Source organism: Carassius gibelio, chromosome B9 (assembly GCF_023724105.1).
Source record: "Carassius gibelio isolate Cgi1373 ecotype wild population from Czech Republic chromosome B9, carGib1.2-hapl.c, whole genome shotgun sequence".
Classification (NCBI taxonomy): Eukaryota; Metazoa; Chordata; class Actinopteri; order Cypriniformes; family Cyprinidae; genus Carassius; species Carassius gibelio.
In genome coordinates, this window is record NC_068404.1 from 18,107,847 (window position 1) to 18,135,532 (window position 27,686).

The window sequence follows — 27,686 nt, forward strand, 5'->3', positions numbered from 1 at the left end:
TTGTTATTGTTATTGTTTTGTAAGTAATGCAAAAGTTGCCACTGTAAGGGTGTTGTGAATGGTTAAAAGTACATTTAGTAGAGTTTCTAAACTCTAAAAAAATATTTATCAAAGTGGTAAATAAAACTCTAAAGATTATCAGGGTACATTTGGCAAGAAAATGCTATTTTATTTATTCTAATTGAAAAATCATGTTTCGTTATATGTTACTTGATATTTCATGTTCACAAAGCATAGAGAATTTCTAAATGAAAATTGTAGATAAATCCTTCACCATTTTTTTCAGAATAGAGTATTGTGTATGGTCGCTACTCCATACACAAATCCCCCCACCCCCCAAATATGAATCCTAGTATATTCCTTCACTGATATATATTCTGATGGAGATTTGCAGTACAGTCTAGAACAGATTTAGACTGAAGTGTGTGAAGGGCATTGTACTCTCCTCTGGACTTGTTGGTGTTGATACAAATTGGCTGGGCTAATGTTTCTTCTGCATTAAATATTCAACTCAGTCACTCACACTAGCTTGCATCACTATTATTAATTGCATAAACAGAGAGAAAAAACATTAGCTAGTTTAAGTTGGAGCCAAGTAGCCAAACACCCTGAGCGAGAGAGGAGAAGGCAAACGTGATTAAGCTTAGCACTCCCTTCCCTTTTAATTCCTCCCCAGCATTTTTTCCAAGGAAGTGGGGGTTCCCTTCTCTTACAATGTGGATATTTCCATTGACTCACAGGAAATGGGACAATTACAGATCACAAACCAAGCAAAACATGTGCCTGGAAGAAACACAAACAGCAATGCATTCCCTCGCATTGAATTGACCTGAATCAAAACCGACACCTGCCCTTTTCAAGCAAGATGAATTGTTTGCTTATTTATTCATTTTTATTTGCTTTATTTTCCTTTCTTGCGACTCACGCATTTGCAGCCTTTGGGTTAAGAAATGGAAGGAGGTGAAAAGAATCTCTCTCTTGGTGGCCACTGGGTGCCATTTTGCATCTGATTCCTTGCCACGGCAACGTTAATGGACCTTAAATCCTCTCCGTAATTAGATGGGGGAATTGTGTGTAGCACCAACCAGATGATGCTGCCATAATGAAATAAGCGACAAACTTTCAGGCATGTATGTGCGTGTGGGTTTGTGTGGGTTTCTGCGATTTAGCGAGTTAGCGTGCTCAGACCCAGCCCAGACCTGGCGTCAGGGCTGGTGACAGGTGTATATGTTGGGGACAGAATTAAAAGTGAAGGGGGGGAGATGATGGGTGGGCCTCCCACCATCGATGAGGTCAGGCTGCTAATTCCGCCAGGCTTCTTCTGGCAGAGGAGGCCAGCACTCAAGAGATGGATCTGCAGAGAGACCGCAGCTGTAAGCGTGGAGGAGCTAATTGGTCCTTATCTTGCTGTCCCATTCATCTTCATTTTTTACCAATTACCAAGCATTATCTGTGTTCTCGGTTGGATATGGGAGTTAATCCTTTTTGGTTAAGCTGCTGGTGCAGCTTGCAAATTTCCACTGTTGGAGCGGGTGAAAGAGTCAGAGTGAAAAACAAACTCGGGAAACTTCTCATCATTGTACACAGGAAGGAATCGATTGGAAATGACATCACGGGAGGGAAGGGAAAAAACAGCAGGGAGGTGGGGAATCAATTATTGGTGTTATAATTCAAGTTCTTGTTTGCAAACGTTGCAGTGCCATTGATTTAGTTGTTTTCATTGCACTTGCCATTATTGACTTGTTAAAACCATATTTTATTCTCATCGGTGGTTTCAAATGTGCAGCCAATCAACCGGTGGTGTTTCAAATCTTGTAATAATTACTCGAAATGTATTAAATTGTGGAAGAATTTTTGGACGCTTCAAAGGGGAAAGAGCCGTCTTTGAAGCAATCAGAATCTCTCTTATTATACACTTAACCATATGGATAAGCTTGTAAACACATTAATAACTGTAAGATTCATGCTTCTTATTGTACTTGTTACACTGTCAAGAGTGATCTCGTCACAAATTCATCGCATCACTGCGTCAAGAGCTCTACGATGCTTTTAACTGACACTGAGGAAGTCGGTAGTGGTGCGAAATCTGTCTGATGAGCGCTGTCACATTTCCTCAGCACCTATCAAAAAACATAGACCCTAAATCTATTGTCTTTATAGCAGGCACATCCATCATGCATCAGGGCCGTGTCGCGTCTTTAGAATCAGCCAGCTTGTACATCGAGCTCTCATTTAGCGTAAAGCATTCGTGCACAATGCCGGGCCTCTTAAAATAGCTCCCCATAGAGGATGGATTGAGTGAGCCATGCCTCCTGCTCTTTGATAGGGATCTGTTTGGTCACACACAGCACCAGCTGTCATCTCAGCCTCGACTGCTGTGATTTAATTAGTCTGTTTATGTCCTTTCTAATAATAAATCCCACACTGTGGAAGGACAAATCCAACAAGGGTTGCGCTTTGTTTTTCAATCTGGCGGCCTCGCACTGCTAAACGTGGCACGGCAACGGCAAACAGAGGAAAGTTTTCGGTTTAATCGTGTCTGTCTGTTTGACTTTCACTTTTTCTTCTTCTCTTTTCTCATACCTTCATCTAAGTCAGGTTGATATACAGTTATACTGATATATCAGTATTTCCAAAAATAAAATGGAAAAGTTATATAATGGAAGTTATATATATAAGCATCTAGATGTGTTCTTTTCTCTTCTTTTTTATTAACATGAAAATGAATGACTGTTCATTTAAACATACTTAGAGTTTTTAATCAATGAACCAAAGTGAACAGTTTGAATTGATTTAGCGAAACTAGCTTAGATCTAGTTTATAGATACACTCTTCAGGAAACTTACTTGGCAAAGTACAATGAAATCATCATAGTCAAATTAGCTTACAAATATAGTATGAAAATGTGTAATTTTGCCCAGAGGTCTGCTGAGTGAAAAACAAGCCAGCAGCTAAACGGCAAAAACACGTTATTCACTTCCTAGCCACATCTGAGTCGCACCGGCAGAAGTCAGGGCAATGATTCATTACTTATTACTCGCTGACTGAGTCCCACCAGGCATTTAGCATCACAGATAGCCAGTTCCTTCAAAACCACCTCACCTGTGTCAGTTTACAGTGTTGAATGCTGTTTTGTCTCGCCTTAAACATCAGCACGGCTCTTCACGGGAAGACAGGAAGCATTAGTAATAGCTCTGAGACCGCAATGAGAACCATGGCTGAGTTTAGAGAGACACGCGGCCTCTCCTGGGCATTCGTTTCTGAGTGCCTCTATTAGTGTGTTGTGCTCCTGGGAAGCAGGTGACAGATAAGTGGAGAGCGCCGCACATTTTAATAGAATTTAAAAAAGATAACTCGATAATCACTTACTTTTTTAATGAAGTCGAATTGCTTGTTTTAATTCCGGTTGCATCGACAGTTAAGCATCAGCATAAAATTGAATATGCATGATTTTGGGAGAGGGGGGGAGTCGGGTGTAAAAATGTGCAAAGCGCTGGTGTACACAAATGCCTACAACTGCAGAAACAGATTACAAAATGGGAATTGATTAAACATTATTTCTGTAATGATCCGTATCATGCTCTATCATCTCTGAAAAGCAGCACTACTCCACGTTACTGCAGTGAGCCAACACTCTACGTGTTCAAGTAGATATTTTTATGGACAAAATGAAATAAATAAGTAGCCAGTTTACTTGTCGAGCCTCATCAACATTAAAGCTTGTTCTTCATTAATTGGATGAATTAATTTGGAGCCGTTTGATTCCATTGTGAGATGTGGTGCGTTGCCTGTCCCTCTTTACTAATCTCTGTCAGGTTGCATTTATAAGTGGAATTGAGTGACCTTTGGAGGCAAAGATAGGGATGAAGAGATCTGCACAATTTGAAAAGACAATGTCACATGGTGTAAATGCAATCCATGTAATAAATGACATTCAACCTTTCACACACGATAAGCCTCTGCGGTCCATAGTGTGAAAGATGCATGCGCTTTGACTGCTTCGAATATTCCTCCGATAGGTCACCTCACTGCACTCAATTACGGGAAAGAAACAAACTGGCATGTGACGCATAAGCGCCGCGTCTTATGATGACAGAGAGGATGTGTTGCAGTCGGAATATTGCCATGATTATTGCAGTGATAATAACATTGCAGCAATTAGAACATGAGAAATGAAGGTGCGGTTATTATCACTCAAGGGTATCAATCATGCCTGCAGCCCCATTAACCCAAACCAGACAAGCGATCCTGCTCTGGGTCAGGCTTCTTGCCAGAACAAATCATCCCATCGCCTCAAGTTACAGAAAGTAGCCCGCATTTAGCCCATGTAGTACATGTACGAAATACAGGAATCTGTGCAACTCAACTTAATAAGCCAATTGGAAAATTTGAGTGCTCAAGAGTCCTGTTATGTTTAGTTTGTTTTACTGAATGTCTTTAGAAGAAATGGAAATAAACACTTATACAGTTTAGACGCAGAAAAATAATGTGATATCAAGTCAGATCATTTAAAGATATCTCAACCATGATTTTTCTTTTCTATTTGGAGACCTACAAAAATATTTTTAAAGTCAATTCACTCAATATATTATTGTATATTATTATGTCTAAAAATGTACATGTACTGTGTATTTTTTATTTATTTGTCTAAAATATAAAACAGTTGTATGTCAAATAAAAATAGAATAAACTATTAATATAAAAAAAAATATATTGTATTTAAACAAGTTAATTAACCGGAAACTTTAAACAGTTTTTATTACTATATTTTCTCTTTTGATTTCAACTTTAGTTAAAGTGTAGATTTTTTTTCTTTTTATATTTGTACACAGCTTTTAGTAATTTAAGCATTAGTTGTAGAATTAAGTTAAACTAATTAAAAAAATGTTTGCCTTGGCAACCAACTGATATTTCAAGTTTTTTTTTTTTTCAGTTAATGTTTATTTAATTTCAAGTAACAAAATATATGTTTAATTGCTTTAATTTTTGTTTCATATTTAGTTTTAGTTAACTGTAATAACCCTGATCCAAACCTCTTTGATTGACTTTTTTCTGTCAAATGCAAAATATTATATTTTTTGAACAATGTTTAATTAGTTTTTGTCCATATAATGAGTCAGTTGCTTCCATAAAAACAAAACTGGACCCCATTGATTTTTATTGTGTGCATTACACACATAACACATCGTTTTCACAGAAGGAGGAAAACAAAGAGGCATACAGGTTTGAAACACATGAGGATAAGTAATGATATCATTTACATTTTTGGGTGAACTATTTCTATAAGTACATTCAGTAAGACCAAAGCAGTATGACAAACATAACAAACCTCCTTTCACAAGGTATTTCAGAATAACACAAAGATGCAGCCTCTGCAACGTGATGCTAATTTTATAATTAGAACAGATGATGCAAGAGGCTTTCTTATCCACTGGAAAGCCTTCCTATGGACCCCTACACTCTGTGATTGATAACACCGTTCAATACATTTCATTTCAGAGTCCGAGTCAGAGTACAACTGCCTGCCATCGACCAAAAGCAATCTTTTTAAACAGGACCTTTTACTCAGTATCTGAAGTAAATGAATCCCCCCTCCCTCCGCTCTGCCTGGGTGTCACAGTCCCTCAGGGGTGGGGGGGCGGTTATTGATTGGACTTGAATATATTGTACCCTCAGTGGAAACATCTGCTGGTAATGTCTGCTCCCTTCTGCTTTTCCTAAACCAGCAGAAGTTTATGGAGAATGATACGAGACACATTTAAACTGAAACCAGTTCAATTCCAAATTGGGTGTGCTTTCAGTAATATCCTGAAGCTTGTGACTGGGCATCTCGTACCATACAGGTAATTGTGTTAACCATCTCAAGTTACAGTGTATGAGATTCCAAACTGTGGCGCTCACCAGAAACAAATGCTCTATAATCTCTGAAAAGCAGCACTGCTTGACATTACTGTGAGCCAACTCTCTACATGTTCAAGTAGATCTATAACTGTGGCGCTCAAAAGATAAAAATATACCACTGCATGGTTTTTATTTTATTTTATTTTATTCCAACATGTTCAAAATCAAAATTTCTGAATAATAGAAATGTCCAATAAGTAGAAATAAATAGTTATTTATTTAAATTCTCTCTGAACAAAGAAAGAAAAAAGAAATGAAGAAATAAAAAAAGATAAATATTAAGATTAATGTTCTTCAATTATATTTTTACATCAAAAGAAGAATGTCATATCATTCTGTTTTTGTCGCACACAATTTAACAAATTGTGACATTGGACCAAAAGCACTCCACATATGCCAAGAACTGCTGCTGGGCCTTTATCCTCCTGGAGGAAGAATAATAAATAAATAATAAAACAATGCTGTCTGTCTCCTCCATAATCCCTACCACATGTTTGCTTTGATGCTTGTGGGTCTGCGTAATTACACTACCTCATCAAACCAGAGATGTTTTGTTGCCATTATTTTTTACACTCACAAGTGTGTAATAGATGTTTTTCTTTAACCTCTGTTTCTTATTAAGCACTCTCACTTCAGAGTGAGCATAGTAAATGCCAATTTTACACAAGGATGCAGTTTCTCTGTTCTCGTGACATCAGATATCGCCTGCAACAAATACTCAAGCGTCTGGGGGATTGTTGGTGATAGTGTACAGGTTTCTTTCATTTTTATTATCATTTTTGGAGGGATATTAACAAATTCAAGATGCTACTTTTTATGATTAATTTATAAACAGGAAGAAAGACTTTAAAGTTTTTCTCAATGACACAGAAAGACCGTGGGTGGCTACTTCAAAGCGAAATACCTTTGTCTAATGGGCCTTAATGAGTTACAGCGTTTAACAGCCTGGACTAGCTTTGCCATCTGGGAAAAAGAAAACAATCTATACTCTTACCAGAAAAGAAGTCTTGTGTCTGTTTATGAAGGACCTATGCTTTTATTTCCAATAACACCTTCTCTACACAGATGGAGCGCTGCCTTTTTATGGTTGAAGGTCCTTTGTAATAGATGGAATATATTTATGAGTGGCCTGTATAATGTTTGCAATTAAAACATAGAATGATTTGTTATTTGAATATGAAAAATATGGCGAAAAGCCTTGACAGTTGTTTAAAAATCGATGATTGTTTGTGGCAACAAGTGAGACCTGTTTATAATGATGGGCATCGCAAAAAATAACAATCTGCCATTCTGCAACGCCACATGAAAAACAATTTAAATTGTTATCCCGTTTCAACAGCTACTTCAAAAGGCGGAAGATTTTGGCACTCAAATCAAAGGGACGAGCAAAAGAACGTCTGTTTAGATAAGAGCATTTACAACATACTGCTCCGTCGCGTTGCGCTCGCAAACAAAGATGGATAGGCCAGAAACAAGTCATTTAATTAGCGTTGGAACCCCCGTCTCCAACTCCGGCAGCCAATTACACATTCCAGCGGCATCTGCAGGTCCTATTTCACGGAAGGAAAGCAAATCTTCCCTGGCTCGGCTTCATACAGTACATCTTTCCTCTTCCATTTAAGAGAAGGTAAATAGCAGAGATAGACAGCTTCATTAGACAGCATCTGTGGAGCAGGCAGGGCGGATTGTCGCTTAAATAGTGGGCTTTTACTGGAGGGCTAACAGGCGACCTCAGATCAATTACAGCTGACATTATTGTTTGTCGTGAGCTCTTCCAGGACAGAGGAGTAGAGGCAGAACGGGCCCAGGCTCTGCTGAAAATGTAATTTTCCTCCTCTTTTGCTTTCATTCCACAAACAATAAATCACTCAGTTGAAGAGATAATAAAGTGCCAAGTAGGAGCTGGTTTAATTTTTGTCAAGGGAAAGCTTCCTCCCTCACAGGATAATGCAGACTGCTAGCGCTCAGAAGGCCAGCTTTCACCAGACAATGGCTTCTTCAGTCTGTCTCTTTTTAAGGGCCACTGGAATCAAAGTTCATCTGTTTGACAATGGTATCTCAGTTCGTAATTCATGCAAATTGCAGCAGTTTATCCCTCTTGTATGCTAAATAAGTTCAAAAAGAGTAGACAATGACATGGCATTCTTTTGTAGATTTTTTTTTTTTTTTTTTTTTTTTTTTGTCCGGATCTTTTATTTTGTCATCACATCCTCTGGTGAACATGTTTTCAATATTGGAATTAAAATACATTTTTATGTTTTTAGTAGAGCTTAAAATCAGATTAGGTTGTTTACTTCCCACATGAATAGTAATAATAATAATTTCATTGATTTTGTCATTTTGTAATTTAATCAATAATCTACAGCACGGCAGAAAAAAGGTGTCTTTATGAAATAAAAATCTTTATTAATAAGGTAAATTCATTAATATAGTAAAATGGCCTTGACGGTTTGTTGAGAACTACAAAAAAAAAAAAAAAAAAAGTTTCTCCAGACATCTGGATTCTAGACATCCACAGTTCATCGCCTTTCAGTCTGTCTGAAAAGCCTTGGTGGACTTCTTTTAGCTTGTATCATGTTTTCGTATGCTTTTCAATAGGCCATTATGGCTGAAACATCACTTAAGGATGGTGGAACATGAAAGGAGGTGGGACGGGGGGAGAGAGGGAGAGAGATTAGGCCCCTGAGAGCAGTCTACTGTAAGCCCGCAGTCGTTCACACACACAGAGTTCTGCTTTGTAGAAGTCGGTCAACACAACAGACATCATTCACCGGCAGGCTGATAAAGGAAGCCTATTTAAATGACAAAAGCAAAGTCATATCAGACTTTAATACGTTTCTCCGCTCTCTTGTAAATGTTGATTTCCTGAAATCCAGTCAGATCTTCTTGAGCGAATCACAAAGGCACGCCGGCACTCAATCTGGCTCTCGAAAGCTCTGAAAGGTAGATACGTGCATGAATGCCTCTCTCAATTTGTTTCGACGTGGCGCTGTAAGTATCCCGCAATCACACGCTGGCGCCGTGGCAGGTTTTAATTGAGTCCAGTCCTGCGAGCGGTAATTGATTCAGACTCGGCACTCGAGGAGAGCCGCCTTTACAAGGTGCTGCTTGGCCTCTCGTTCTTTTAATCTCTGCCTCCTTTTTAATGTCGGGGAATGTGTTTTCCGTGTGCATCTGCTGGTCATCTTTCTTATGGAAATGTACAATGCTTCTCCGAGGAGCGGAGACACTGAAGGGACCCCCTACCCACCCACCCATCCACCATCTTCCTTTTGTGGGGTTTTTCTTTTCTGATGTAGACTCTGTCATAGCCCTTGGCCACTAATTTTCTCACAAAAACAACTGGATAATATCTCGCCTCTGTGTTTTGCATTACCATTAGCTTGGCGATAAAGGGGAAGTATGGGACAGAGCAGGGGCCGCCCGCTCACTTGATCGGATCACTGCGAACACTCAAGTTGTCTTTCAAGTGCTCTAGCGATGCTTTTGACCGCCCGAGACCGAATTTTCTCTCGGTTACTTTTGATCCTTTAGTTCAAAGTCAGGAGTAGGAGTGAGTGGGTCTTTAGTTCAGGGACGCACAACAGGCTGTGACCTTATTTGTGTGCATATGTCCTTTGAAAAAGCGGGACAGCTTCCTTTCTACCCATTTAATCACTGTCTAAGAATGTAGCACAGTTCGCCTTAGTTATGAGTATGAGTTTCGCTGTTTGCATGCAGGATCTGGGTTTTCTCGTCAAAATACTTTGTACGTCTTAATTATTTCAATCCCGTGTAAATATCAAGGACTTGAAATGACGTTATAAATGCACTCTGTTTTACAAGTAATGGAGTTTCTGGCACACATACTGGTATTTAGCTTGTAGGCATCTCATGATACACACTTAGTTTTAATTGGCTCGTTTTTGCTCATTTTCACTAATGCCTTTCATGTTTGCCTTATTTTTCCGCAGATATTTTGAATGCATTTACTATTAATGGTGAAATATTTCCATAAATTTTCCCTTTCCAAACATAATAAATATTCGTTTAAATTTCACAATTATTAGGTTATTATGACTGCAATCAGCATAACGCTATATATTATTAACAGCTATATATATTATTAACAAGGAAAGTGACTATTTATGTTTCCAATGACCATAATGGCTCAAAAATGCTGCAATTATTATTATTTTTTTATATAGATGTCGGTAGCTTTAATGTAATACAGTATCTAATGTGACGATTATTATTTAATGAATATTTACTCGGTAAGCCACAACGCTCGCACAATAGGTCACATGTGAATAATTCATCGAGTTTCTCTTTTAAATCTTCCTCTCTTCTTCAGCTGCACACTTTCTTTTCTGTCGCACACGCGTCTTCCATTTGCACACAACTTAATGTCAGAAATGATTAATTAATCAGCTCCTCTCCTCTCTCATCTTCAGGCTTGGAACTGCCGTTCATGATGATGCCCCACCCCCTGATCCCTGTCAGCCTGCCTCCTGCATCCGTCACCATGGCGATGAGTCAGATGAACCACCTCAGCACCATCGCCAATATGGCCGCCGCAGCACAGGGACAGAGTGCCCCATCCCGAATGGTGACATCAGTGATTAAGGTAACCGAGGGTGCCGTTCTCTCATTGTGTCGTGCACATCTCTCATCAGCCATTGAGGGAAGGTGGAGGGGGCTGGGTGGTGCATGATCCGTGCTTTCGTATGGCTTTGCTGGGAGAAGGCTGTCAGACAATAGCCTGGGAAAGAAAGCAAGGAAAGGATGCAGAAGAAGGGGTGGGGGGATGGTGTCTCAAAAAAAAGAAGAAAAAAAAAAAAAAAGCACGGACGCTTGTGTGTCCATGGAAGTGTGTTGCTGAAAAGAGTGTGTCATGTAATGGCCGCCCTGGCTGTGTTTGTTTTTCCTGTTGGCTGTGCAGGAACGGGTCCCCGACAGTCCCTCCCCTGCCCCCTCTTTGGAAGACGGCAGGAGGCCGGGGAGCCGTCCCTCTTCCCAGCGCAGCAGCAGCGTCTCCAGCTCTCCCGCGCACACAGAGAGCTCCTCCGACAGAATGCGTATGTTCACCTCATAAATCTCTCTCCCTCTCTCTTTGTCTCTTAATTCCTCTCCCTCGTCTCTTCCAGCATCTCCGAACACCGGCGCACATGCGCTACTAAATACTGCATTAAAAATGCCTCTTGTTAAGAGCGTAGCACATGTGTGTCCCTCCCCGCTTTCTGTTGTTTTCAACAGATGGCAAAGAGATATTAGCTGTCTTTTTTTAATCTTTAAGTTTCGATCTGGCTCATGTTGTGCAAAGACAGACCTCAAATGTTTTCATCATTAGCTGTGTTGTAAAATAAAAACAATGCCCTTAATCACTTGAGAGAGCCTGTATGTATGTTTCTCGTCATCTCTGAAATATGCTACCATGTTTTATGATTTTTCTGGGAGCAATGGCTTTGCGAGTAACTGTTTATTTTAATTCAAAACTTATTTGAGCTCTGAATGTTATATGGAAATATTTGATTTTGGAAATATATTTTAAATGAATTAAATATGTTTTTGTATGTAAAATAAATAAAACATGTAGGCATAGAGGCATAAGACTCAATTTCTAAGCCACAATTCAAATTAAATTTGTTACATTTTACGCAAACTTTGGGAAACTTCCAGTACTGTTGTCATTGAAGCAAACCCCATTAATTAAGTAGTAACTTAAGTTTACTGTTTTAACTTAATTTTTTATACAATATAATTTTATACAATATAATTTGTAGTGAAGAAATGTTTTACTAGTGGTCCCAGACATTCACAGGTTTTTGTAAAGAGGCATTTATTATACATTTATAAGAAACAGTTGTATTGTTTTCTGTCGCCTCATCTCAGATGTCACAGAGAATTGCACTGAGAATTGCTTGCACCAGGCCGAATGGCAAATGCGATTTTGATTGACTGGCGCATTGATTTGGAGATGAGGTATACAGTACCACAAGTCACAAACAGTTGAAAGCCAAGGACGTATTCACCTTCTCTAGCCACTGGACGATGAGGGCTCTTTTCAACTCAAATCATTATTTATCACTCGAGGTGTTTTGCGTTGTCGATGTGTGGAGATGGGAATAATGTGTCTCTGTGTTCTCTCAAAGCTGTGCATCACAATGGACTGTCGATGAACCAGGCATTACTGGGCCTGTCTCCCAGCATCTTACCCGGGCCTAAAGAGGGTGATCTGGCGACTCACGACATCGGCCATGAGGCTAAGAGAATGCACCTGGAGAAAGGTCAGTGTTCAGTACATTAAACCAACTAATAACACTATTGTTTTATTGTATTTAATGTTTGTTAAAAATGTTTGAGTATGACAATCCTGTGCATGAAGTCATGTCTAGGTTTCTGTGATATTAGAAACATTGATATTTTTTGGAAATAATAATTGCTAATTGTTAAGAAATTAATACGGTTAATACAGGCAAGGATGCATAAAAATAAAAAAATCAGTTGCACTTTATTTTACAGTACGTGTACTAACATGTACTTATAGTGTATTTACAGTGTATGTATCTAAGAAAGTTCTGGTAACACAAGGTAACTACATGGGTAGGGTTAGGTTTAGGGGTAGGTTCAGGGTCAGTACCTAGTTATTACATAGTTATTGTAATTACTATAATAAGTACATAGTATGTACCTGAGGAACAGGACTGTAAAATAAAGTGCTACCAAAAAATCTAAAGTGAAACAAATATTTTGTTGCTGTAAATGTATTCACTATTTCAAACAAATTGTTAAATTGAGCTTCCTTTTCATCAAAGATTCCTAAAAATATATATCCCCATTTCCACAAAAATATTAACCAGCACAACTGTTTTCACCATTGATATTAATAAGAATTGTTTCCACCCTGAAGACAGGAGTAATAGCTTCTGAAAATTCAGCTTGCCATCAAAGGTATAATTTACATTTAAAATATATTCCAATAGAATTTTTCATTATAATAATATTCCCAATATTACTGAACAATCTCACAAAGGTCTGAATAGAAATAAATCAATAAACGTGTGGAGTGTTCATTTAAAAAAAAAAAAAAAAAAAAAATTTAAGCACTGATTATAATTCTCACAAGCCCTTTTTTTTTATCTATCAAATCATCTCCATCATTTGAGTGTAAAGTTGAAGTAAGCTAAACAATTTACAAATGTCTATACTTTTCACTGTTTACTTTGGTCTGGCAAAGAAAAAAATGAAGTGTCCTTTCACATGCTTTGCATTAAACACAAATTGAAGCAAATAATAGATTTGAGAATTCTCTCCAGGCGGAAGGCAGGTCTGGGGAATTGTTGGAGAGGGTGATAATGACATTAAAACCACGGTGGAAATCACTGGGCTGCACGTCCCCTGCTGGATCTGCCCGGAGAGGAGACGCTGTGTAGGTCTCTCCCATAGACCGAGCAAGCCTGCGAAACAAAGTAATTAGCATGATTATATGAATTTACAGGTCAGACCTTAGGTGTGATGGGTGGGGGGTGGAGATGAGGTGTTTGTGTGGGTCTTAAGGGGATTGGTGTGTGCAGTCGATGTGTTTTGTTCAGTCCTGGTCTGACATTTCTAGTGACTGATTGCGTACTGTACATCTGGATTGACACCGCTGACATATTGGCCTGTTTATGAAAACATTATCACAACACGTGTGATTGCGCAGAACATTTTTTCCCCTCTTGTTGCCCAATAGAGACATGGAGACGGATCTGTCTAATCCCCCAGCATGCCACAGTTCCACCAGCCCCTTTAGATATCAGTTGAGTTAAATTGGTCCTATTTCTCTCTGACCGAGTGAAAATCCACATTGTCTATTTGCATCGCCGCTGCATTATCATTCAGACGCTTGGCATGCTTAATATGTCACTCCTCTTGATTAGAATCCAAAGCTCTCTAACGTGTGCGGCAAAGGTCTCGGGCTGTGGAAAACATTTTTATAAAATAATCCATTAATGCAGAGGAGTGCAACTAAATTAGTTACCAATTTGCTGAGCATGAATTAATGAACAGAGCTTCTCCTGGCTCCCAGAGTTGTAATTTTCATAATAACCTCAGACCTTTATTTGGCAGGTTGTTTAGTTTTTTCGTTTGAAGGTTTTCATTAGTCTAATGAGGACTGTGCAAGGGCGAGCAGTCAGCACAATTTACATGAGGAAGCTATCATAATAAATGAGGCAATTTGAATAACACGCACAGGTTTATGCTGTGAGATGAGAGAGATTGTAACGCCGGATCTGGAGGTAACCAATACATTAGACCAACTAATAACCAAAGTAATCCCAATAAAAGCCTTAAGTGAAGGGAATAAAATTAATGATAGATATATTGAACTGTAATGATATGATACATGATGCATTAGATTAATAAAATAAATGTGCTCGATTGTTAAAGAGGAGGGGCTCGTCTGGCTTGGCCTGCTTTTGTTTATGGCAGCCTTTTTAATTAGGGTTGTTCATTGGATCAGATTGTTTAGACAAATGAGATTACATTCCAATGGTTTAATGATATTTCTCCACTTGTTTGATCTTTATGGTCGTGGCAGAGCATCAAATTAATGCTATGGCGTGCACTTTTGTTTCAGTGCAAAATATAGTACGTTTGAGGTGGCGGCACCACTTGTATCCAAGTGGGCTAAAGGTAGTAGATCGTAAAGGTCGTCCGTTTTGATAAATGCTTCATATTTAGCATGAGTGCCATTATGGACCGTACTTTAATACAATAGTTCAGTGAACAAGACATTAATATTAAATAGCTATAACTATATTATAGACACAATGTTGCCTTTTATATTATGTATTTTTGTTATTCCCAGTAGAAAATAATTCCAAACAGTCAAAGCAGAATTGTTGCTTATAACAAGGCAACACACAGTACAGCTTTTTTTTTGTTCCTAAATAAATCAGAAATTAATTTATTAATCTGAGTACATGACAGAATGAACACAACAGTTAATAAAAAAAAGTTAGTATTAAGTACTTTACATTTTAGACACGATATTGCTATAAATTATGCAATATTGAGTTAATGATTCAATGACTCGCTCACTTGTTTTGTTTGTTGCTATAGATTATGCAATACTGAGCAAATTATTAAATGACTCGTTCACTTGTTTTGTTAATAAATGAATCTGTGTTTTTGTACGAATCAATATAGTGAATGATTCAGTAATGCACTCAAAGACAGTATTGGTTGAGTTTAATAATTTGACTCATAAAGATGGTTACTTGTCACTGCAAGTTATATTATCACAATGCTATCACGCTCTGAGTTAAAAAATAAAAAGTTGTCTAAAATAATACTGTATGGTTGCATGCATTAGATGCATTAGAAGTTAGACAGCTTTAAGTGGCGCCTCACCTTGAAGTGAAGCAAATAAGCGAAACAGTTTGCTCACATTTATTATAAAGTCTGGACTAATTGAATTGCTTCACAAAGGGAATCTGTCAGAATTGTTTTTGACAAGCCTCGCTCTTGTGAAACAGCAGGTAGTTGACAAACAAGGAAATTTGAAAGGCTTTAAAGCCTTTGGCAGTAAACTCATTTTGGACATCAAACATTTAACATGGTTCCTCTCCTTGGGGGAGCCGCTCGTGAATATATCCACATATGGGCGGGAGCTGTAGCTAAGCGGTGCACAATAACAATACTACAAGAGTAATTTATGGGATAATAACTGCAAACAGTTTCTGTTGCCCAAAGGAATGGTAGACGTTTATTTTTACCAAATGAGAGCTGTTCTCACATAAATTATTCCTGTATTATTGATCATCACAGATGAGTCACATTTGATGACATTGATGAGTGGCAATGTAATGTTCATGCCCCATGGCATGTGTTTAGTTATGCAAAATTTGATTTGTGTAAACGTTCATATTGTAAAAATGCACAAGCACTTACCACATTTTATAATAACGCTTTAAATTGTGGTTTGAAAACACATCTGCTCACTAAATCATTTATTCTTTTTCTATGAAGTCTTCATTAAGCAACACTTCTTATTGAAAAGTATCACTACAAATAATCTTGATGTCTCCATTTGATGTCTATTACCCTTTCCCCTTTTCGTAGTAACCATGTTATTCAAATTGGCAAATAACCACATCCTCATCACAGGCATATTGTGAAACTTTGAAGTAACACTGTACCATCACCGAGTCTCTCTATTGACAGTAGATCATGACTTTGGTTATGCAGGTGATTGATGCATACACCCCCTCCTATGAATTCAGCTTTAAATGTGCGTGGAATAAACGGATCTGATTTGGCCAAACAGACAAGCGCAGAGATGCAGTCATATGAATAATGGAGCATGGCAGCCGCAGTATTATCCTGATAATTTGCCAGCTGGTCAGTGAATGGCAAAGCATGTGTTTGCCATTATATGATTTCATTATAAAATACCTCATCCCCAAGAACATCAAAAGACACGAAAATAAAAGTTCTGTGCATTTAAAAACTGAAATCAAAGAGAAAAAAGTGAATCATAAAAAAAAATGTGTGGTGTATAAAAACCATGCTTTCATTATTTTATGGTTAGTCTGATTGCATGTAGCATTGCATTTGTGTATTGTAACCTGCAGATGGATCTTTGTTTTTTTTTTTTTAAGTTTCCTGACATCAAATTTAATACATGTGAAGGGGGGGGGGGGGGAATCTACTGTTTTTTTTTTTTTTTGCATCTGGTAGAATTAGATATTGTTCTTGCAGTGCAAGAATGGAAACTCATTAGATTGCTTTTCTGATGTAATTGTCTTCACAAACCCCAAGGACGGAGGCTTTATTTCATTTAGAGTGTAACGCTTGAGAAATAATCTGGCTAATTTCACTTAGCATACTGCTGGAAATTGTACAAATCCTATGGACCTTTTGAGCAGAGTAAACAGTATGATGTTTGATGCTGTATCATATAACGTCTTATGGCACAATATTAAATTTTTCGCCGCTAGAATGCGCATATTTAAAACAAACAAACAAGCAAAGGTGTAGATGGGACTCGGGCAGAAATTGTGTTCATGGATGGGCTAATGATTTATTAGCATAGTAGAATCAAAACAAGGCTGCTGAACGAGAGTGACACGCACCTCTTTGGATATTTTAATAATAATAATTTTAAAAAAAACATTACATTGGCATAATAATGGGAGAGGGAGATGTTTTCCACTGCATTTGTCTGTAAATACAGAAATTAAGATGGAAGTGTACTTGTAACTATGAAAGACAAAGCCTCAGGAAAAAAAGGGTAATTGCAAAAAATTTTCCAATAAGAAATACAGTTACATTGTTAGATTTGATACAGATGGGAGATGTAAAGTCATAATTACAAGAAATTGTTTCAAAATGTCCTTTTTTTTTATTTTACTCTGAGGCAGAAACAGTAACTGTTATATGTAATACATAAATAACTGCTAAAGATTATGGAGTACATTTTAAAGTTAGCCTTTTGTTATAAATGACTCCCTAATTTTGATTGACTGCTTAACAAGCATTATTTGTAATGTATTTCACTGATTTCTGTAAATACATGCTGGTGTCTGATCATTGGGTCTGTTGGAGAAAGAAACCAGAAGCCAAAACTATTGAGCAAGGACTACAGTAGATACAAAGTTTAGAAATGTTTCCAGTGCGGCAGTTTCATGACCGCTGTGTTGCATCATTATAAAGACATTGGTTTTTGCTTAGCAAACATGTTACTTACTACAGACCTCCGGTTCTTTAACTCCACGTCTGATCACGGTAAACTGGCACACTCTCCTTTCATCAGACACACTTGCTTTCCAAGCATGTTTTCTATCGCCTTTTAAAGTGTCCTTGTGGTTCTGACTTCAAAAGTGAAACGGACTGAGGCTTGTGCTGACTCGACTGACTTTTCCTAAGACAAAAGGCTGGATCATTAGCCATGGGGATCTGAAATGTGACTTGGCAGACAATCACGGTGTATGATCAAACAACTTGTCAGTGTGTTCTGTCGAAATGAAGGGGTGTGAAAAAAAAGAAGAAAATCATTCAATAGAGGATCAATCAAGTTTGTGAGCAGCGAAACAAATAGTGCTGATGATGCAAACATGGGCCGTCCCTCCAGGACACGGCGCTTCATTTGGATATTTGTTCTCCCTCATGAATGTTCCATTACGTGCTACCATGGACTGCTAATCACATTCCACAGGAAAGACAGTGCTTTTAGGAATGTTGAAAAGCAAGTGGTTCTTTCTAATCTTTGAAATGCCTTAAAAGTGACAGAATGCTTTCTCCTGCCAAGATATAAGGCTTAGATAGAGAGATAAATATGCTGTGGTCAGCTAAGAGTATCTCACAAGCAGAGAGGCAAATTTAATAATGTATTATCATTCACTAGAGAAGGTGAAATCTTCTTGTCCATCACAACATGCCAGGGCCGTTTTATGTTACCCTTCATTTCAAAGGGAGCAATGTGCTGCAGAGACACCTGCTTTGATTAAAAGAAAAGATAGAGCTCTTGGCCTGGAGGGTTAGGGCTTTGTTTTTGACTAGTTCCACCGTTTTTCTTTCTCTCAGTTTGCAAGTGACTTTCTTTTTTGTTTTGCACTAGAAAAGGGCAATTACAATGAACGAGATTCCATATGCAGCGCAGACAGTCTCTTTGTGAATTCTAAGTACATATTCGAGCATCTGCCCTTTACGGTATGCGCACTGCTGTGAACAAATGTATCATTTGTTTGTCCTTGGACAGACGAAATGTAACAATTAGCAAAGCCGCTTCTGCTGATTTGTGATTCAAAATGCGAGAAGCTTAAAAACAACTGTTGTGTTAAGGAAAGGCTGACCTTGACTTTTCTATGACCCAGATGTCCTAGACATAACAATTAAATACCTCAAAGATCATTGGTTTTCGTGCATAGTTTTGTTTTGTAAACAGCTGATTTACCAGACGTAACAATTTAAAAAGACATTTTGCTGACTTAAAACACATATTCTACTTTGTAGTTTAATTTCATTTTGTTTTGTTGTTTAGACCCCATTCACTTTCAAACCATCTTCTCCCGTATTCCGCAGAAAATAAAACAGCATGCAGGTTTGGAATGACACAAGGCTGTTAGAAATACATTTTTAGTTGAACTATCCCTTTAATGTCAAATTGGAGTGCTCACACAGTAGTGCTGCTCTCTTATTAAGCTGCTGAGTTTAGGGCAAAGTGTGTCAAATTTAAAAATTTTCTCTGTTCCGTAATTATCAACGGATACTTAGGACTGTTATATCATTTGACTGCGAACAAAATCGTTCCTAATAAAAGAGAATAGGGGGAGGAGAAAAACTGCGGGAGGACTAATTCTCTTCTCTCTCCTCAGCATTTTAAAGCTCGCCTAAGTGTTCCAGTCACCTTGACTTTGCAGCCACAGGCCCGGAGATGCTGTTGCTTATCCCGCCTAACCCCGGCCTGTCAATTAGGTGTTTAAAAATTAATCTCTTTAACTGGAAATACCATGCCAGCTTTCTTCCATCTGTAAATGGAGTGTTATTAATTCAAGCTGTTCAAAGCCAGTGTTATGAATAATGTTATCAAAACAGATTTCCACACGTTTAACACATCACCCGCTTTAAAAAATCCTAAGTATTTTTTTATAGCTGTGAACCAGACGCAAATGGATTTGCATCCATTTTCTTCTGCTCACGAGGGCATGAGAGACAGAGAGAGAGAGGGCTGATCAGACGGGGGGGCTCCTAAGCTCTGCTTTTTAAAAAGTTTACATTTACATTTCTTTTTGTCTTTCATCTTCGGTCTCCAAATCGGATCAGTACATAGAGCCTGGATTAGTGCCAGAGTCGATTGTCGCCCCAAACATCCTCATTCCCTGTAGGATTGCTGCGAAGCACATTAATATGTCCGTCCGTCTTCAACGGAACGCACTCCACTGTGATCAGACGGCAGACTATCTTCCATTTCTCAGTGTTCGAGTGCTTGTTCTATCAAAGCATTTTGATTATGTCGGGTTTTTGACTCCTTGTTTGAATTTCTAATGTCATAGTGTGTTAAATGTGGAAGGCATTTACATATTGGCACCAAAACGCATTTGTTTGCGTTTAAGGGCGCCAATGTGTGCATTCTTGAAAAATGTAGAAAATTCAACCAGATGTGAGCTGATGACAATTTCCGTTTACAAAAAAAAAAAAAATAATAATAATGATAAAAAAAAATACGTTCACACATACCCATCTCTAGAGATGATTAGCAACAGACTGTGCAGGAGGCTTCCCGGAGTGTGAATGTAGAAATCTAGCGTTCAAGTGTGCACCAGTAAGTGTTCAGTGATCAATAAATAGATTCAATCTAGCCTGATTCATCCTATAATGCATGCTAATAATAACGCCCCAATCCTAAAAAAGCAACATGTTCGATTTCCAGACCCTAATGATTGTCACCCCCACAAGACCCACCACTACATTCAAGCACTGAATACATTTACTTTTCAAAAGGCAATTAATTCAAAGGCCTTTAGAGCATTAGTTACTCATACTTCTTTACCTTTATTAATCGGATTACACAACCCTCTCTCACCAATGCTCCATTCACCTTTGAGGAGTGTCTGTTTATGACAATGATGGTTGTCATTGTATACCAAGAGCGGTCTTCCTGTAGGACGCTCACTTGAAGAAACAAAAGTAGTGGAGGGGCTTTTTTATGCAGTCATCACAGGCAGTCAAGCCTTTAATCCTCAGCGGTCCAATAATGACATCCCTTCTGCATTTATTACATGGAGGAGCATGGAAAAACGCTGACTTTGAACAAATGAACACTCTGACCTTTATGCAATAAATATGACACGGGTTGTGTAAAAAGACAAGATATCTTCTTCTGCTGGGGTTTGCATCCGAGACTCTTTGCATTGCCGCTGCTGTATGGCCCACCACCAGAAAACAAGATGTTTGGGACAATCGTGAACATGGAATCATAAAGCATGAATCTGTGGAACACAAAAGACACTTTGAAAAAGGTTTTTTTTTTTTTTTTTTTTTTTGCATTTAAAGTCAGTTGAATCCAGAGCTGTTTTGGACTCCCTTGACAATAATTGTTTGGACAAAAAGTCAAAACTTTAACATTTTATTTATTTTGTTTCACAGAATAAGGTACAGATATATTTTTCGAATGACAGGATAAATAATTTATGACAGAATTTAGATTTCTGGGTAAAATTTGGGTAAAAAAAAAGGCCAAAGTCTAGGAAGATTTCTTTCGATAAGTTACACAATGTTAATAGTTTTGACATTATAAAAAAAAAAAACAGTGCAAATAATGCAATAACTGTGCAATCAAAGTATGCTGCAATACTTACTGTAAGTACTAATGCCATGCCGAGAACAGGGCAAATGTGATTGAACAACAAAACCACAAGTTTATTTTAACTATTAAATATTCCATTTATCTGACTCTCCTGTTATGATGATTGGAGTACAGTATATAATGATAGTAAAGCTATAATGAGATGCATTGCTTTTTGCTAAAAACTGTAATGTTTTAGATTTTTAGAGAAGGAAGTAGCCAAATAATAATAATAATAATAATAATAATATATATATATATATATATATATATATATATATATATATATATATATATATATATATATATATATATATATTATTATTATTATTATTATTATTATTATTATTATTATTATTATTATTATTATTATTATTATTATTATTATTTGGCTACTTCCTTCTCTAAAAATCTAAAACATTACAGTTTTTAGCAAAAAGCCATGCATCTCATTATAGCTTTACTATATATATATATATGTTTCTCCATTATCTATTTGATCTAAGATTTTGTGCCCTGTGAATATGTCTTATAATCTTCCCAGTTTGTGGTTTGATCTTCTACAGTTTAAACCACACAAGGCCTGTTTTTCCCCCTCTGGTGTTGAACTGTTCACCATAAAGGCTGCTTTTGTTTTTATCTCTGACCGTATGTGACAGTTAAGGATTTATGAAGATCCTCCCCTTCGCCTGCCCATCTGTGTGGCTGTCTTCAGCGTGGCCTTGAGAATATGTTTCAATTTATTAAGCCAAACCAAAGGACTCATTATTTCAGAAGAGGTGCGCAGAGTGACACACAGAATTGGTTATTAATGGAAAGTCTCTGCCACAGGGCAGTTGAAATTTAATGATATCCTACAAGAAAATATGATGGTGTCACTTTCCCAAAAGTCATGCGAAATGTCAGCGTTTTAAGGTCCCGACGCTAATTTTATGCCCATGCACAGTAATGTTTGGGAGCGCGTTTAGGAAACACGGCCCAGTGCCTGTGCTGATTATCCCCCTCACCTTCCTTGTGCTCTCAAATGGGTTTGTGCAGCAAGCGATTTAATCTCTAAGTGTAGGGAACATTAGTGGAGAGAGAGACACACACACACACACAGCAACACTGCATTTCTCAGAGATAAGGCTTTCCAAGCCAAATGTTACCTGTTAATCCAGGGCCGACCGACTCCAGCACTTGACTTTGACTCTCAGCAGGAATTTGGTAATGGCTAATTTTCATCTCGGAATTAAAGAGCAGAAAAGAGCAAAGCTGAGTGGGTGTGAGCGGGGTTAGCGGTTCTACAGTAGATAGCTGTGTTTCCATAACACGTATACCATAGTGCCTGTGTTCACCATGCCCATATGCACAACATATGCACCTTTAAGTCATTCTAAAGGAATTTGCCCACTACGGATCACAGCACACATTTCTCACTGTGGTTTGCATGTGTACACATGCTGTAAAGGTAGAATTGCTTTGCCTTTCATCTCTTTTGTCTTGTTCTCATTTTTTTCTGTTTTGTTTTGTACCTTAGTTACAGTGCTTGCAATGCAGCAATATATTGATATTCCTCAAACATCTGGTTCAGGAGTTTGTTTTCTGGTAAGGGGTCATTTGCACAGAACAAAGCTTTAAATCTAAGCTTACCTAAAATTGGATATTTTCTCTTGCTGCTTTGCGAGCGCTGATATTTCCTTTAGGGAATGCAGATCTAGTTGTTGTCCTTCTATACAACACCCATCTATCTATCATTCTATCTTTTTACCATTCTAGTGTATGTCGATCTATCTTTCATTCTGCCTATAAAGCCTATATTCAGGGCTTGTTTAAAAAGAAATAATTTTTTCAATTTCAAATTCAAATGTCAAAGTTCTTTGAATTTAAAATTATTTAAATTCTTCTTTCTTGCATCAAAATGAATATCTCTATTTTACATTATCTTTGCCACCTCAGTTCAAATTCAATTTCAATTTATTATATTACTGTCTTTTCATACTAAGAGCTGATTGGTCTTCTTTCTTATCCTTTTTTATCTATAATACTTATTAATTTAAATCTTGCTCTCCCTTTTTTGTTGTTGTTGTTAAATGAGTCATATGATGTTGCTAAAAATAACATTATTTTGTGTATTTGGTGTAATGAAATGTGTTTATGTGGTTTAAGGTAAAGAAAACACATTATTTACCACATAATGTACATTATTGTTTCTCTACTATGCCCGGCTTTTCTCAAGTGCATTGATTTTTACAAAGCTCATCGTTCTAAAAAGTGAGGTGTGCTCTGATTGGCCAGCTATCCAATGTGTTGTGATTGGCTGTATGCCTCAAGCCTGTGACGGAAATGTTACGTCCCTCAACATATAATGTTATGGTGTGTCCCTGTCAGAACACCGGCATGACAGGACAAAAATAATGAAACCCATTACAAACAAGGCAGTTGTTGAAACATAATTACTGATGAGAGATGTGGGGGCGTGTTTAAATGAGCCGTTTTAGTTGGGCGTGGACAAGTCTTAAGTTTTACAAGGGATATGTCTTTGAATTTAAGACTTTAGTCTTTGCAACTTTACAGATCTTCTTTATGCACCAAGAGCTTGTAACACACCAATGAGAAAGGAAAATTTTAAATTGCATCATATGACCCCTTTAAAATGTTTGGCATTTCTGCCTTTAATTTTAAAGGCAGTGCAAGTTAGGTCAATAAAAATAGTTTGCTGTGGAAATATTTAATGGAATGAAGAAGAGAGAGAAGACGATGCAGTTTTAAAGACGAGCCTCTGTGTAATGCACTGTTGTCTCCATTTATGAGACTGAAAGGTCATAACCACTCCCCTGGAAGGAGGCAACTTCTTCAGCCCCATTGGCAGGTCAAATAAAATGTAATTGTCTGCTGTAGGCAGCGGCAGCCTTTGCAGAGAGGGAAACTGACATCCTCCACGTTTTAAACATTCAATTCTCCTGCTGCGAGGAACACAGGTTTGCAAGGACACAGGCTTCACCTGTCAATATATCACAGTGACTGGCTAGCCAAATGCTGCATTGCTTTTCCCTCTCTCTTTTTCTCTCTCCCTCCTCCGGCTCACTGCCTTCATTGGAGAAATCAGCTGAAAGGTCCGCTGGGACCTCAATTCAAACACTGCAACTTGCAACATATGGCACATTTTCAGCTCCCAAGGTCAATTAAAGCTATTTATTGAAAGAATGTTGTTAAATTTCCCAAGGTTTCCGCTCAATTCATCGCAGAGTGCCTTGTCTATCATATTTAAAACTAGTCGAGTGGTTTACGCTCTCCTTGTCATGACTTTCCATCAAAGATATCAAAGGCTTTTAAGAGGAGTTCAAGACATTTTATCTTCTCTTATCACAAACATCTTTTTTTCACCCTCCCCTTCTCCTCAGAGCAGCCTTGTCCGAACGCTGCTCACAATAAAAATCTAATAACATGTAAATTGGAGATAAGCCCAGATCCCTCCAAGTGATATTTTTTACATTCATAGTTTGTCAAGTCGATTTCTGAGCCCCTGTTTTAGCAGCACAACACATAAGGACTGAGAGAATTAACAGGAAAGGTGATTTATCATTGCTACCACACTGTCAAGGACTCCCACTGTTGCCACCGGAGGGAGGAAGGGAGGGACGGCGCGCATGCGAGTGTGCGTGCATGTTTACGTGTGATTGCGAGTATGTGCGTTGTTTTAAATTATGGCATTTCATTCAAAATGTGTCGTATTTACAGCATCCCATTTTTATTTGCGGCTCCTATTATCCAGCGAAACAGTTGCGAACGAAATGTTATTTGTGACACGACTGACCTGAAAGGATTTCATAAAGATTTTTCGGAGGCAGAAAGCTGCAAACGGACCTGTCACAGCTGCTGTTGGCTGCCCCGGTGGAGAAATATCACCTGGAAAACACAGCTCTCTCCTTCGCTCTCTTCATCATGCTGGCGTCTGGCACTGTAATTAAGTCCAAGTCAATGATTCTGGACCAGTGGCAGGAAATAAACAGCTAAAGCCAGGCCAAAATGGAGCGCTCGGAACAAGAGAATGCTCACAGACACAAACACACTCAAGTGTGGCTAATGTAAATGGAGAATGACCAAAAAATGGCAAATTTTCAGTTGTTTGAGAACTGAATTGGTAATTTGAGATTAAATGTGCTGTTTGCTTTCTAATGCATGACAGATTGTTTCCTAGTAACAAAGCAATATGAACCACCCTGTGATCCAGTATTGTGTTTGCGGCGAGGTCCTGCTGAGTCTAAAGCAGAAGTTGGTTTAAGCAATGATGTATTATTAATGCCAACACTAAATCCAGGACTACGGTGGCTGCAAACCAAATATAGGCTTCTGACATCCAATTCCCCTCTATTGTTTCTCATTTGCTGATTCGCTACATGTTTGACATCTAAAGAATCAGAGCCACGAATGTGTCAAAAGAGAAGAAAACATATAGTGTATTTCTCTGATGTAGTAATTGCATACAATTCATATAATTCATTCTGTTTTCATGATTTATTGGTTTATTGTGGCACAAAACGATGCCATCCAAGAGCATTAAAAAGAGCTTTTCTACTGTTTTTTGTTACATTTGATTGCAAGCAAACACGCATCCATTAGTCGGTCGCCCATTGTCTGAAATGAACTATAGTAAAATACTAGTTAATTTGGGGAGAGATTGGAGGAGACCCTCCACGGATTCCCAGGCACTCCTCTTGGCCTTTCCTCCATCCAAGAATTTTGAATCGTAAGGTCTTAATAGTGCCGGCTGATATTCAACTGTTGGTTGGCTGGATGTTTCCAGGGCATTTGCAGATGCTCTGAATAATCTCTTATGTTTTGCCGCAATCTGCTGTTGAGATGGTTGAAATAAATACTTTAAACTAATTAATGCAGGACCAGCTGTTACCAAGCCTTGGCTGGCATTAGTAAATTCTGATGGCAGAAGAGGGGCTCCTCAAGTTGTGCCATGTTTGTGCATGATTTAGGAAGTCATATAAACGCATATTAATTCTGTATGAGAGCCCAATTCTGGGGTTTGGTGCCTAAACTGAAATGCATGAAAAACATAATTGTAGGCTATTAATTTTCTAGTGTATAAAATGAATTCAAAAGCTATAATTATGATATTATATATATATATATATATATATATATATAATTAAATATACATTTAACATGTGTAAAAGCATTATGATTATATAACAAATTAGATAAATAACAGATAAAACTCTTAAATCAGTCATTTCAAATACATGTGAATTTACGCATCACAACATTAGAATATATGGTATGAAAAAGTATTGAAATGTGTGAAATTAAATTTTGCAATGTTGAGTTATTAGTGTTTTAACACTGAACATTTAGTGAGTGTAGAGGACAGCAAAAATAACCTAAATGAAAAAAAATTGAGAAATAAGTATGGAAACTAGATGGTACAGATTTGTTGTGCATCCCTAATAGATAATCATAATGTAATACATACAGTATACAGGCTTTATAGAATGTGTTATGAATGTATATGAGACATTCCGACAGTCTGAATCATTCTGGTAGTAGGTGACATGGCCTGTGTGATGTCTGTTTTTGTGGCAGGCAGAATGTTGTCTGGAACTTCTTCTGTGATTGTCAGAACGCTATGACAGTGTGAAGATAGTGTCAGCGCAGGGCTGTGTGGTTTAAAGTGAGTTATGATAGTCTGTGTGTACATGCTTGTGCATGTGTGTGTGGAGATGGATTCAGGGGTTATGAGGCCTGTACAGATGTGTGTGTAGTGATGGATGCAGGCCTATGATAGCCTGTATAAGGCTGTGGCTGTTAAGATAAATGTGGAGTTTTGATGGCCTGCGCGTAAGTTTGTGTGTGTGTGGAGATAGATGTAGAGTTATGATGGCCGGTGCAGCAGATGGCAGAGGTCTGCCCTAATGGAACTGATGAATGGCAGATGATGTCATCAGGGCACTGACAGGCACAAGTGAGCAGGAATCTGCTTTACATTTCAACCCCACCGGACATCTGCTCAGCCTCCACACTCACGTTATTCTCTTTCTGATGCTGCTCACATACTCGGAGCACTAGAATGTTTTTTTTTTTTTTTTTTTTTTTTTTTTTAGATAGGTAGTAGTGTAGCCTAGTGGTTAAAGATCTTACTGGTAACTGAAAAAAATGCAGGGTCAAATCTAAATTATTTTCAATAAACTATAACATATTTAGGTATGAATTTAGAATTATTTGAAATTAATTGAAACATTTCATAAATAAGTTCCTTTCTTGTCCCTTCTGTCATTTGAATCTAAAGTGTATGTCTGATCATTAGTATTTCTAATAAAATTTTTTTTAATTGTGTTACTTTAAAAGATTCTATATTTATGAAATATTATAAAATAGTCTTTGTAAAATGTAATTAAATTAAATTATATAATAAATATTATATAAATTAAAAATATGAACAGATTTGAATAAAGAATAATGAAAAAACGAAATAGTAACCATA

The 27,686-nt window shown here is 37.7% G+C and overlaps 1 protein-coding gene across 7 annotated transcripts in view; it reads left to right on the forward strand.

The window, feature by feature from the left end:
* LOC127965536 (dachshund homolog 1-like) overlaps positions 1-27,686 on the forward strand; it is a 114,241-nt gene that overhangs the window by 62,094 nt on the left and 24,461 nt on the right. For 4 of the 7 annotated variants that reach the window (XM_052566365.1, XM_052566362.1, XM_052566363.1 and 1 more), the window contains exons 4-7: positions 10,335-10,507; positions 10,823-10,958; positions 12,033-12,167; positions 13,197-13,349. In XM_052566365.1, coding sequence (XP_052422325.1) covers positions 10,335-10,507; positions 10,823-10,958; positions 12,033-12,167; positions 13,197-13,349 — 597 coding nt within the window. The remainder of the gene's footprint in view (positions 1-10,334; positions 10,508-10,822; positions 10,959-12,032; positions 12,168-13,196; positions 13,350-27,686) is intronic. The other 3 variants (XM_052566366.1, XM_052566367.1, XM_052566368.1) reach the window with 1 other exon arrangement.